The sequence below is a fragment of the Gorilla gorilla genome, chromosome 1 (assembly GCF_029281585.2).
Source record: "Gorilla gorilla gorilla isolate KB3781 chromosome 1, NHGRI_mGorGor1-v2.1_pri, whole genome shotgun sequence".
NCBI lineage: Eukaryota > Metazoa > Chordata > Mammalia > Primates > Hominidae > Gorilla > Gorilla gorilla.
The window spans coordinates 145,720,639-145,732,713 of NC_073224.2; the positions used below are offsets into that span (position 1 = coordinate 145,720,639).

Here is a 12,075-nt window from a genome sequence, read left to right on the forward strand (position 1 = left end):
CTAGCACAATGCAATAAAGTAGCACGAGTCACATGTAGTTCTTTAAATTTAATTATAATAGTTAAATAAAATTAAAAATTCACTTCCACTTCCTAGTCACACTAGCCACTTATTAAATGTTCAAATAGCTACATGGAGCTATTAGCTACTTTATTGGACAGTACAGATATAAAACACTTCCATCATCGTAGAAAGTTTTGTGCTAAGCTATGTAATAGACTTTCAGAGACCATGCTTATCATATAGTAAAATGATAAAAGATGACTGGAAGAGGCAGATCTGTGTCTTCTGTTTAGATAGCAATATGTTTGCATTGCTTCTCTAACTTCTTGACTAATATTTTTGTTATCTGCAAAATTTAAAGTTTTGAATGGATTCATTAATGTTAACTAATGCTGTTAGTAACAACAGTGAGGTTGTTCATTCTTGGATCTTGGGAACTCCTGTTGTAAAAAGCTATGAAATTCTTATGAAGTGTTCTGGCACTTAAACAGACTTCTAAGGCCTTTAAGTTTTAAATACTTGAAATTCTTTAGCAGGAATTATGTCAGAGTAACAAATTGGGGCAAAAAAATTCTGAAGCAAAGATTTGTGTTCTTCTCTAATTTTAAATTTATCTTTTTCCATGTTGTAAGTCATTTGAAAATGTTTCTGTGGAATCAGTGGACTCATCCAGTGAAAAAGGTAATGCTCAAGGTGTTTTATAACTTTTCACAAACTTCTTGTAGTTACTTTCTATGAATGTCCTGGATTAATCTCTTCTTGGTTAGTAACCTAGTGTATTCATTTTTAATGCAAAATGATATATAAAGTTTTACATATAAAGCTTAAGGGAAATAACCTGCTAGAGTAGATAGATAATATGAGATATAGACTGATCAAGAATTGTGTAAAGCTTTTAACTTGATGAATAATAGAAATATATTTTAAGATAAAAATACATTATATTTTGAAACCATTTTAAGTTTAAACTCTGGCCTTTTAATTGTAAATTTGTCACTTGTATTTTTTTTAAAAACCAATTTTTATTGACTAGTATCTTAGGATCTCAGTGCTTCTTTGTTTGGAGTTATGATGTGATCACATTTAACATATACTTACCTTGATATTTTTGTTTTCAGGAAATTTTTTCCCTTTAGAACTAGACAACGTGCTGTTAAAGAACACTGACTCTATCGAGCTGGCTTTGTCATATGCTAAAACTTGGTCAAAATATACTAAGAACATAGTTTCATGGGTTGAAAAAAAGCTTAACTTGGGTGAGTTGCGTTTTAAAGCATCTGATTTAGAGTATAATAATTAAGTTGTTTCTAACTCATTTTTTACAGATTATGAGTAATAGAATTCCAAATTAGTACCTGTTTCATTATAATGAATAAAACCATTATCCAGAAAAGACTCTTCTTACGCTAGATGGAATTATTGAGTATTTACTGTGGACCAACTACTAGACCTAGGGACACAAAGACAAATAGAATACTGTCTCTGCCTTCAAAGAAGTCATACTCTAGTGGGTAAAAAGAACTGCAGTCAGATAATATGGTCAGGAGATAATAGCAACAATAGATGTATGAGTAGAAGGCAATGGAAACAGAGAAGAAACATTTTAATAGCTAATATTTCCCAAGTGTTTTACAGTTATTGAAATGTTTTCATAGTCATTATCTTATTTACTTCTTAAAAAAACTCTGAGAAGTAGGCAAGACAAGAATTGTTTTTCCTATATTACAGCTGAGAGAGACAAGACAGGAGATTTCCTAAGGTCATATAGCAGATTTGCTTAAAGTCATATAGCATAACTGGAAGAATATAGAATCTACCCAAAGCCTATGCTCTTTCTACTGTATTATTTGCTTATAATAGAGAGTGCTAATCAGAATCACCTGAATAGTCTTGTAGAGGATCAGTACACAAGCCTAGATCCTATCCTTCAGAGAGGTGAAATGGAGGCAAATATATTCTGAAAGAGTTTCCCAGTTGACTCTGATGAGCACTCACAATTGAGAAGTGCTGCATTAAGAGCTGTACATGGTGGCTTATGCCTGTAATCCCAGCTATTCCTGAGGCTGAGGCTGGAAGATCACTTGAGCCTGAAAGATCACTTGAGCCTGGGAGTTCGAGACCAGCCTGGGCAACGTAGTGAGACCATGTCTCTTTTTTAAAAAAAAAAAAAAAAGGAAGAAAGAAGTATTGCTGTATTATATCTTGATACACACTAGTATTTGTGATCACTTCTTAATTGTGGAATTACTACAAGTAATTTTAGAGTATACAGGGGGAAAAATAAACTGATTTTACCTTCTGATACCCTCTTTGAACTTTTCAGAATTGGAGTCCACTAGAAATATGGTCAAGTTGGCAGAGGCAACTAGAACCAACATTGGAATTCAGGTAAGTGTTCTGTGAACTTCGGGGGTTCTATAATAAGAAACTACTCATGAACTCCCAATAATTTGCAAAATCAGAATATTTCAGTTAATATAGGAAAGCACTTAAATGCTGATCTTTTTATTGACAAAATTATTTTAAGTTTAGATGGATGTCCATTACGAAAAAATCTAGGAAATATGCTTTTTTTTTCATCTTAAGACAGGGTCTCACTCTGTAACCCAGGCTGGAGTGCAGTGGCGTGATCTCGGCTCACTGTAACCTCTGTCCCCCGAGGCTCAAGCGATCCTCCCATCACAGCCTCCTGATGACCTGGGACTATAGGTGCCCACCATGCCCTGGCTAATTTTTGCATGTTTTTGTAGAGATGGGGTTTCACCATGTTGCCTAGGCTGGTCTCAAACTCCTGAGCTCAAGTAATCCACCCACCTTGGCCTCCCAGAGTGTTGGGATTATAGGCATGAGTCACTATTCCCAGCCAGAAATTTACAATTTTATACAAATACTGATTGTCTTGATAGCTACTACTTTTGCTAACCAGTTTTATGATTAATTATAATTAATTTTCTTCTATATTTTTCTCATAGTCATGTTTTTGACTAGTTATTTTTCTGGGGGCAAAGGTCTAAACTTAGTTTCCCTTTTTGAAGAAGGGTAGTGATGTGTTTGGAATTCTAGTGCCATTTCTATTGTAAAATTTACTTTTCAATTTTAAATTTTAGGAGTTCATGCCACTGCAGTCTCTGTTTACTAATGCTCTTCTTAATGATATAGAGAGCAGTCACCTTTTACAACAAACAATTGCAGCTCTCCAGGCTAACAAATTTGTGCAGGTAAAGATTAATTTATATGTATAATGCACTTTTATTTTTAAGCAATGGCATGCCATTAGAAAATTGCTTTTCTCTTTTTCCATTTTAAATACCTTTCACAGCCTCTACTTGGGAGGAAAAATGAAATGGAAAAACAAAGGAAAGAAATAAAAGAGCTTTGGAAACAGGAGCAAAATAAAATGGTTAGTATTAAAATGGAGTTTCATGTATCTATTTGTGAACATTTAAAATAATCTGCAGTATATACTGACCTTCCTTGCTCTCATTTTTCTAAAATAGTCTTAACTATCTTGCTGAATATGCTAAAGATGCTTGTTCAGTAGGATTTCTTTCATATTCTGTGTTTAATACTCTTTTCGGTGTAGCTTGAAGCAGAGAATGCTCTCAAAAAGGCAAAATTATTATGCATGCAACGTCAAGATGAATATGAGAAAGCGAAGTCTTCCATGTTTCGTGCAGAAGAGGAGCATCTGTCTTCAAGTGGTGGATTAGCAAAAAATCTCAACAAGCAACTAGAAAAAAAGCGAAGGTTGGAAGAGGAGGCTCTCCAAAAAGTAACGATCTTTTTCTTTTTTATTTGCAAGTTGAATTAGCGGTAATCTGCCAGGAGTTTGGTGTCAAAGTTCTGCGTCTGCCAAGACTGCCTGGAAAGGCATGTTAAAACATGGCTAAGCCCATCCCCCAGAGTTTCTCATTCAGTAGGTCAACATTTTTTAACAGGCTCTCAGGTTGTGCTGATGCTGTTGGTGAGGATCCACATTTTGAGAACCACTATGCTGAGACCTGAATTTTGGAGTTTGTGAAAGAATATCTTAGAGAAGGCAGTAGTTTATTTTACTTGACAAGAAAGTTCACCTTTTAGGCAAGTGTGTGTGTGTATGTGTACTAATTCAGGCACCTGATAGCAAGGATAGGCAAAAGCTTTGTATTATTGATGAAATGTAATTTTACGAACAAATTCTGTAAGATTATATGGAATATAGTAAATATAAATATAAAATGCTATTTCAAATAGAAGCAAATATTTTATAGACGGTGTACTAATTATAAATTGTACATGGCTGTCCATTAAAATCAAGTGCCTTTGAATCACTGACCAGAACAGATTAACTTTAGAAGTATTATTTTGAAAACAGAATATTTCAGAATTTTCAGTTATTTCAACTTAGCTTTACTATAGTAAATATTTGTTTAAAATATAAATTCTAGTGTTATTTTTTTTTCTGTGATATTTGTGAAGGTAGAAGAAGCAAATGAACTTTACAAAGTTTGTGTGACAAATGTTGAAGAAAGAAGAAATGATCTAGAAAATACCAAAAGAGAAATTTTAGCACAACTCCGGACACTTGTTTTCCAGTGTGATCTTACCCTTAAAGCTGTAAGTAATTTCTGCAATATTTTGAAGGCAAGAAGAAAAGACCATCAGGCAAGGCATGGTGGCTCACACCTGTAATCCCAGCACTTTGGGAGGCTGAGGTGGGAGGATCACTTGAGCCCAAAAGTTTGAGGTTATAGTGAGCTTCGATTATGATTACCCACTCTAGAGTGGGTGATCAAGAAAGAGAGAGAGAAAGAGAGAGAGAGAAGAAAGGAAAGAAGGGAGGGAGGAAGGAAGGGAGGGAGGGAAAAGAAAGAAAGAGAAGTCTCTATCTGCAGAAGGGGAAGGTATGCCTGATAAGTTACAATTCTTACGGGATTTAGATTCTGAGATTAATGAAATGTGTTGAGTTTGCAGATTGATTTTCAGTTTTTCATAGTGATATACAGTTCGAATTTCTTTTGATCTGCCTTTCCCCATGTTCTCTGGATTGATGATTTGTTTGGTTAAAATTGAAGTCTGAGAGTTTAAAATTGCCTCTAAGCCACCAGTTTTCTTGGCTTTGCTGACATCATTGATTTGACCCTTGAAACTTCTGCCAGTGCACTGAGATATATTCTTCAGAATTGGAGTAAATTAAATATTAAAATTGAACCAAATTATTTGGAGACAAAGCATTCTGTCCTGAAGTGTTTTTATTTACTCTTTAAAATGTTTTTCGTAAAATTAATTACATGGAAAACCTTTTTTTCATGTATAGTCCACAAGTTTTAACAGTTACAAATTTGTGTAAGTACTACCACAATCAGGATTCAGAACAATACTATCACTTAAAAATGATTCCTTCGTGCTACTTATTTTGTAGTCCAACTCTCTGCCCACTCCTAACCTCTGGCAAGTACTGATCTGTTCTCTGCCTTATGAGTTTGGTCTTTTCCAGATTGTCATATAAGTGAAATCATATAGTATATAACCTTTTGACTGGTTTATTTTACTCACCATAATGCCTTTGAGATTCATCAGTGTTATGCATGTATCAATAGTTTGTTTCTTTTTATTGCAGAATTCCATTGTATGACTGTACTATAGTGTTTATCCATTCACTAGTTGGACATTTGTGGTGTTTCCAGTTTGGGGTGATTATGAGTAGAGCCGCAGAATATTTTCTTATACATTCTTGTTGAACATAAGTTTTCTTGTTTCTCAAGTCAATACCAGGAGTGGGATTACTGGCTGGTGTGCTAAATGTGTAGTTACCTTTATAAGAAACTGCCAAACTGTTTTCCGGAGTGGCTATAATATTTTTCATTCTAACCAGCAGTGTATGAGAGTTTTGGTTGTTCTGTGTCCTTGACATGTATCAGTCATTGTTTTTAAATGTTAGCTGTTCCAATAGGTGTGTTATCTAATTGTGGTTTTAATTTGTGTTTCTAAAAATGATTAACAATATTGAGCATCTTTTCAAAGGCTTATTGACAATCTGTGTTTTAGCTATCTTAAAAATTGAGTTGTTTATTTTCTTATTGTTGAGCTTGCATATATTTTCTCTCATTCTGGAGCTTCTCTTTTTATTCTTTTAGCAGTGTCTTTTGGGGAGAAAGAGGTTTTAATTTTGTTGGAATCCAACTTATCAGTTTTTTCTTTTATGAGTCATGCTTTTGGTTATACCTAAGAGTGCTTTACCTAACCCAAGATCATAAAGATTCATCCTGTGATTTCTACTAAAATTTCAATAGTTTTACATATAGATATATGATCCGTTTGGGCTTAATTTTTGTGTAAGGTTTAAGGTACAGGTTGAGGTTCATTTTTAGCATATGGATGTTATAATAAAATTATACCCACAGGATTTTACTTTATCGGAGTGACACAGAAAGGTCAGTGCCATTGAAAGAAAAACTTAGGATTTAAATTTCCCAAGAGAAGGGGACATGTCAATCCACACAGGGCCACAAGGGAATTACCAGGTTTGGCAAGCATAAGTAGGGATGAAAGAAAGCTAAGTAGAGTTTTTATTGGGGTTTCCTCAGGAAAGGCAAGGTAAACTGTTTAGGATTGGCTAGTATGAATTTCCATGGACTTTGGAGCATAGGGATGGTCTCCAGTTGTTTGGTACCTGGCCCTGGGGTGATTTAGGACAGAGAAAATAATTGGCTTTGTGTGTAAGAGTTAGAGAAGGAGGTGGCTGGATCTATGGACTTGAGACTTGTTGCTTTGCACATGAAAGCTGTGATGCTAGCTGTGCCCTTGGCTATCTCTAGGAATTAGCTAGCCCAGGGAGAGTCAGTCTCTCACTGGCCAGCATGCTTTTTAAGATGTCAAAACTGCATAAAATAGAGAAAATAAAAAACATGGTAAATGCAGATATCCACTTGTTTTGATACCATTTGTTGAAAACACTATGCCATTTTCATTAAATTGCCTCTGCATCTTGGTAAAAATCAGTTGACCATATTTGTAGATGTCTACTTGTTTATTTTCTATTTTGTTGCACTGAAGTACTTGCTGTCTTTTTTTTTTTAATACTTTAAGTTCTAGGATACATGTGCACAACGTGCAGGTTTGTTACATAGGTATACATGTGCCATGTTGGTTTGCTGCACCCATCAACTCATCATTTACATTAGGTGTTTCTCCTAATGCTATCCCTCCCCCAGTGCCCAGCCCCCTGACAGGCCCCGGTGTGTGATGTTCCCCACCCTGTGTCCAAGTGATTTCATTGTTCAGTTCCCACATATGATTGAGAACATGTGGTGTTTAGTTCTCGCTGTCCTTTTTATAAAGCCCCAGTGTCTTGATTATTTTTGCTTTGCAGCAAGTCTTAAAATCAGGTACGCAGTGTGGGTCTTCCAGCTTTATTCTTTTATAGAATTGTTTGAGTATTTAAGGTTCTTTGACCTTCCATAAAAATGTTAGAATCAGCTTGTCCATATCTCCAAAAAACTCTTGCCAACGTTTTGGTTGGAATTGATATTAAATTTTAGATCAGACTGGGGAGCATTGACTGTATATGTAGCATCTTAGCAATATAAAGTTGCCAACACATGAACATATTATATTATGTCTCTCCAACTACTTAGGTCTTTGATTAAGAAAAAAAAATCAGCATTTTGTAGTTTTCAACATACCTTTAATAAGTTGTGTTAGATTTAATCCTGTATATGTATGTGTTTATTTGGGGGGGCTATTGTGAATGGTCTATATGTACACATAAGTGCATATGTATAGATTTCCTTTATTTAAAATTCCCATTGTTAATTGGTTTGGGGGGTTTTTTGTTTGTTTTTGTTTTTTGAGACAGGGTTTTACTCTGTCACTCAGGCTGGAGTGCAGTGGCGTGATCATAGCTCACTGCAGCCTTACCCTCCTGGGCTCAAGCAGTCCTCAGCCTCCCAGGTAGCTAAGACTACACGTGCATGCCACCATGCCCAGCTAATTTTTGTATTTTTTTGTGGAGACTGGGTTTTGCCATGTTTGCCCAACCTGGTGTTGAATTCCTGGGCTCAAGGAATCCACCCACCTTGGCCCCCCAGAGTGCCGGGATTATAGGCGTGAGCCACCGTGGCTGGCTGTTTTAATTGTTAATATTTAGAAATATACTTGATATTTTGTGTGTTGGTTTTATATTTTGCAGCCTTGCTAAACTCACTCTTGTTTTGGGAGCTTTTTGTAAATCCTTTGGGATTCTCTACATAGAAAAACTATGTTACCTGCAAATAGGGACAGTTTTATATCTTCCTTTCCAATCTGTATTCCTTTTATTTCTTTTTCTTATTGTCCTGACTAAGGCTTCTAGTACACTGTTAAATAGATGTGGTGAGAGAAGACATCCTGGCCTAATTGTCCATCTTAGGGGAAAAGCACTCAGTCTTTCATCATAAAATATGGTGATAGCTGTAGGTTCTTTGAAGATGCCTTTTATCTGGTTAAGAAATTTCTTTTTTCTAGTTTGCTGAGAGTTTTATCATAAATAAAGGTTAGATTTTATCAAATATTTTTCTGCGTTATTTGATACATGTGGTTTTGTCTTTAGCCTGTAATATGGTGGATTACGTTAATATATGAGTGTGGACCTAGCTTTGCATCCCTGGAATAAGCCCCTCTTGGTCATGAGGAATTGTTTTCTTTTATATATTGCTGGATTCAATTTGCTACTTTGTTGAGTATTTTTTCTTTTTCTCTCAGTGAAAGATTGATATGTCTAAAAAAAATGTTTTTGTCTGGTTTTGAAAGTGTCAGGGTGATTCTGGCTGCATAAAATGAATTGGGAAGTGCTTCCTCCTATTTTGTTTTCTGGAAAAGATTGTTTCAAATTTGTATTATTTCTTCTTTAAAAGTTTGATAACATTCCTCCAGTGAAAGTGTCTAGGCTTGGGATTTTCTCTTTTGGAAGATTTTTTTTTTACTACATATTCAGCGTATTTTGATATAGGCCTATTCAAGTTAATTATTTCTTCTTAGGTGATTTTTGGTAGCTTGTGGCTTTCATGGAATTGGTCCTTTTTATCTAGGTTGTTGAATTATGTGCACAGTGTGTCTTGTAGTATTCTCTTACCTTTTAATGTCTCAGTGGGCTGTAGTAATAACCTCTGTTTCATTCCCGATACTGGTAATTTGCATCTTTTTTCTCTTTCTCTCTCATTGGTCAATCTGGCAAGAGGTTTATAAGTCTTATTATCTTTTTAAAAAAGAAATAGCATTTAGTTTCATCAGTTTTTCTTTTTCTTAATTTTACAGATTTCTGCATTTTATTCTTTATTTCTACTTTCTTTGGGTTTATTTTGCCTTTTTAAAAATGTTTCTTAAAGCACAAGCTTATGTTGTTTATTGAGACCTTCCTGTGCTTTTCTGATACATTTAATTCTTTAAATTTTCCGCTCTAAGTATTGCTTATGTATATCCCACAAATTTTAAAATTTGTATTTTCATTTATATTCAGTTCAAAATATTTTCTAATTTCCCTTGAGACTTCATCTTTGATCTGTGGATAATGTAGAAGTCTGTTGTTTAATTTCCAAGTATTTGAGGATTTTCTGTATATCTTCCTGATACTGATTTTTAGTTTAATTCTATTATGGTGGGAGAAATACTGGTTATGATTACATATCTCTTAAATTTGTTATGTAGTTTATTTTATGACCCAGGATGTGAGTCGTAAACAAGCAGAAATCAATAAAAAGAAATCAATAAAATTTAAAAAGAAAAACAGGGAAAAATCGAAACTAAAAGCTGTTTCTTTGAAAAGATCAGTGATGAATTTTCCACATGTACACTTGAAAAGCATGTGTGTTCTGTTGTTAACTGGAGTGTTTTATAAATATCAATTGGTTCCTGTTGTTTTAAGATGTAATTTATTTCTTCTGTATTCTTGATGATTTACCTTTGCTACTTTTATCAATTACTGAGAAAGGAGTTTTGAAGTCTCCAACATATTGTGTGTTTTTAGTTCTATCAGTTTTTGTTTTATGTATTTTGAAGCTCCATTGCTTACACAGTAACAATTATTAATGATCTTGGTATATTGATCCTTTTATCCCTAGAAATGTGTCTCTTTTTATCCTGATAAATTCCCTTGCTTTTTATTCTACTTTATTTAATACTGATATGTTATTCCAGTTTTCTTTTGATTATTTTGAGTGTAGCATATCTTTTATCATTCTTTTAATTTTATCATATTTAAAGTGAGTTTCTTATATAGCATTATAGAGAGGATACACTTCTATTGTGATTTTTTTTTAAATCTGTTTTGGCACTATCTTATAAGTGGAGTGTTTAGACCATTTATATTTAAGGTAAATATATGTTCAGATTTAGTTTTATCATTTTATTTCTTTTTTGTTTATGCCTTATGATATTTTCCTTAATCTGTTTCCCTTTTTCTGCCTTCTTTTGGATGAATTGATAATTTTCTAGACATATATTTTAATTTGTCTACTGGGTTTTTTATTATGTATCTTCATATACCTTTTTTAAAAAATTGGTTGCACACATCTGTGTTATTAAGAAGCTATAGTAGCTCAGGTTATATTCCTAACTTTTAAATGTTTTCTGAAGAAAACATTGTGAAGGAAAAAATAGTGTGGATGCTCATAACACCTCCCCTGGCACCACTGTCATAAATTGAATATTGCTTGCAATGTCTTGGATTCACTGTCAATTGAATATTGGGTTGCCTGGCCCATGGGTCCAATCACCAGAATGGTTTTTTTCCCCTTTGTTCTTATAAAATGAGAGAAAAGTTTAATAAATGAACCAAAACTGAGATTTTGTTTGGTAGAACTCTTTCCCTTCCCTTCTCTTGTTCTAATGACTACAGTGTCTTTTTCAAGAGAATATAGCAGTTACAAACCACTCCTGGCCAGCTTCCAGTTAGGAAATTCAATTTTTATCTTTTCATATAACCCGAGAAAATATCCCTCTAATTATCATTTAGAAACTTGCATTGCCTTGATAACCACGATGGTTGCATGTAGACTTCTATTATTACTTTTTACTTTTGTCTACATTTACTCTCAGTGAAGCTAAATGTAAAACTACATCGCTTGACCAATGAAAAAATGTGTTTGATTGTTTATGTCATATAGAGTCAACCAGTTAAGCAGCATATATCAAAACATAATGGTTTTTGAGATCATTTAACATTGTAAATTCTCATTAGAACCTCACAATCTTGGTTGAATATTTGGTTTTTATCTGTTTAAGACTTGGTCGAACTGAGTTGCTATGGACTGCTTATGACCCCCTGCAAAATTAGCATGTTGAGTTCTTAATCCCCAGTGTGATGATGTGATGATATTTGGAGGGTGGGGCCTTTGGGAGGTGACTAGGTGGAGCCCTCATGACCCTTCCCCTTCTATCATGTGAGGACACAGAGAGAAAAGAACAGTCTACGCATCAGGAATTGAGGCCCACACCAGACCCTGAATCTGATAGTGCCTTGGTCTTGATCTCTCAATCTCTACAACTGTGAGAAATAAGTCTTTGTTAAGTCACTCTATGGTATTTTTGTTGTAGCAGCCTGATGTGACTAAGAACATACAGATGTAGTAGTACATATATGGATTCTGTCATATATGAAAATGGATATTGTGTCATTAAGATACAAAATAAGCATTCTGGTAAAAAAAAAAATATCTCTTTCATGGAACAGAAATAGAAGTTCTGAGATTACTAGTTACCTGAAAGTGTAGTAATGAACTGTGAAAAACTGTTGAAGAAGCCGAGCATTTAATGTGGCTTGCAGAGTTATATGAAAATGCTAGATGCATTAAAACATGTACTAGGACAATTCAGCCTAAAATAGATTATTCTATAAATAGCCAAGTTTAAAAAAAATGGTTGCACACTTATCTATATTTATACATACACTTAATTTTTTTACAGTCTACTTAGAACTAGTTTTTTACCACTTCAAGTGGAACACAGAAGCATCACCACCGTAGAAGTTCCTTTACCTAATCTGGGTTGTATTTGATATATGTAAATTACATCCATCTACATTGAAAACCTCACCAGACTCTCATAATTTTTGCTTTT

General features: G+C 34.2%; 1 protein-coding gene across 4 annotated transcripts in view; it reads left to right on the forward strand.

The window, feature by feature from the left end:
- ARHGAP29 (Rho GTPase activating protein 29) overlaps positions 1–12,075 on the forward strand; it is a 179,272-nt gene that overhangs the window by 123,974 nt on the left and 43,223 nt on the right. For all 4 annotated transcript variants that reach the window (XM_055352587.2, XM_031001250.3, XM_004026160.5 and 1 more), the window contains 7 exons: positions 636–684; positions 1,122–1,259; positions 2,327–2,391; positions 3,111–3,221; positions 3,323–3,403; positions 3,587–3,775; positions 4,462–4,599. In XM_055352587.2, coding sequence (XP_055208562.2) covers positions 636–684; positions 1,122–1,259; positions 2,327–2,391; positions 3,111–3,221; positions 3,323–3,403; positions 3,587–3,775; positions 4,462–4,599 — 771 coding nt within the window. The remainder of the gene's footprint in view (positions 1–635; positions 685–1,121; positions 1,260–2,326; positions 2,392–3,110; positions 3,222–3,322; positions 3,404–3,586; positions 3,776–4,461; positions 4,600–12,075) is intronic.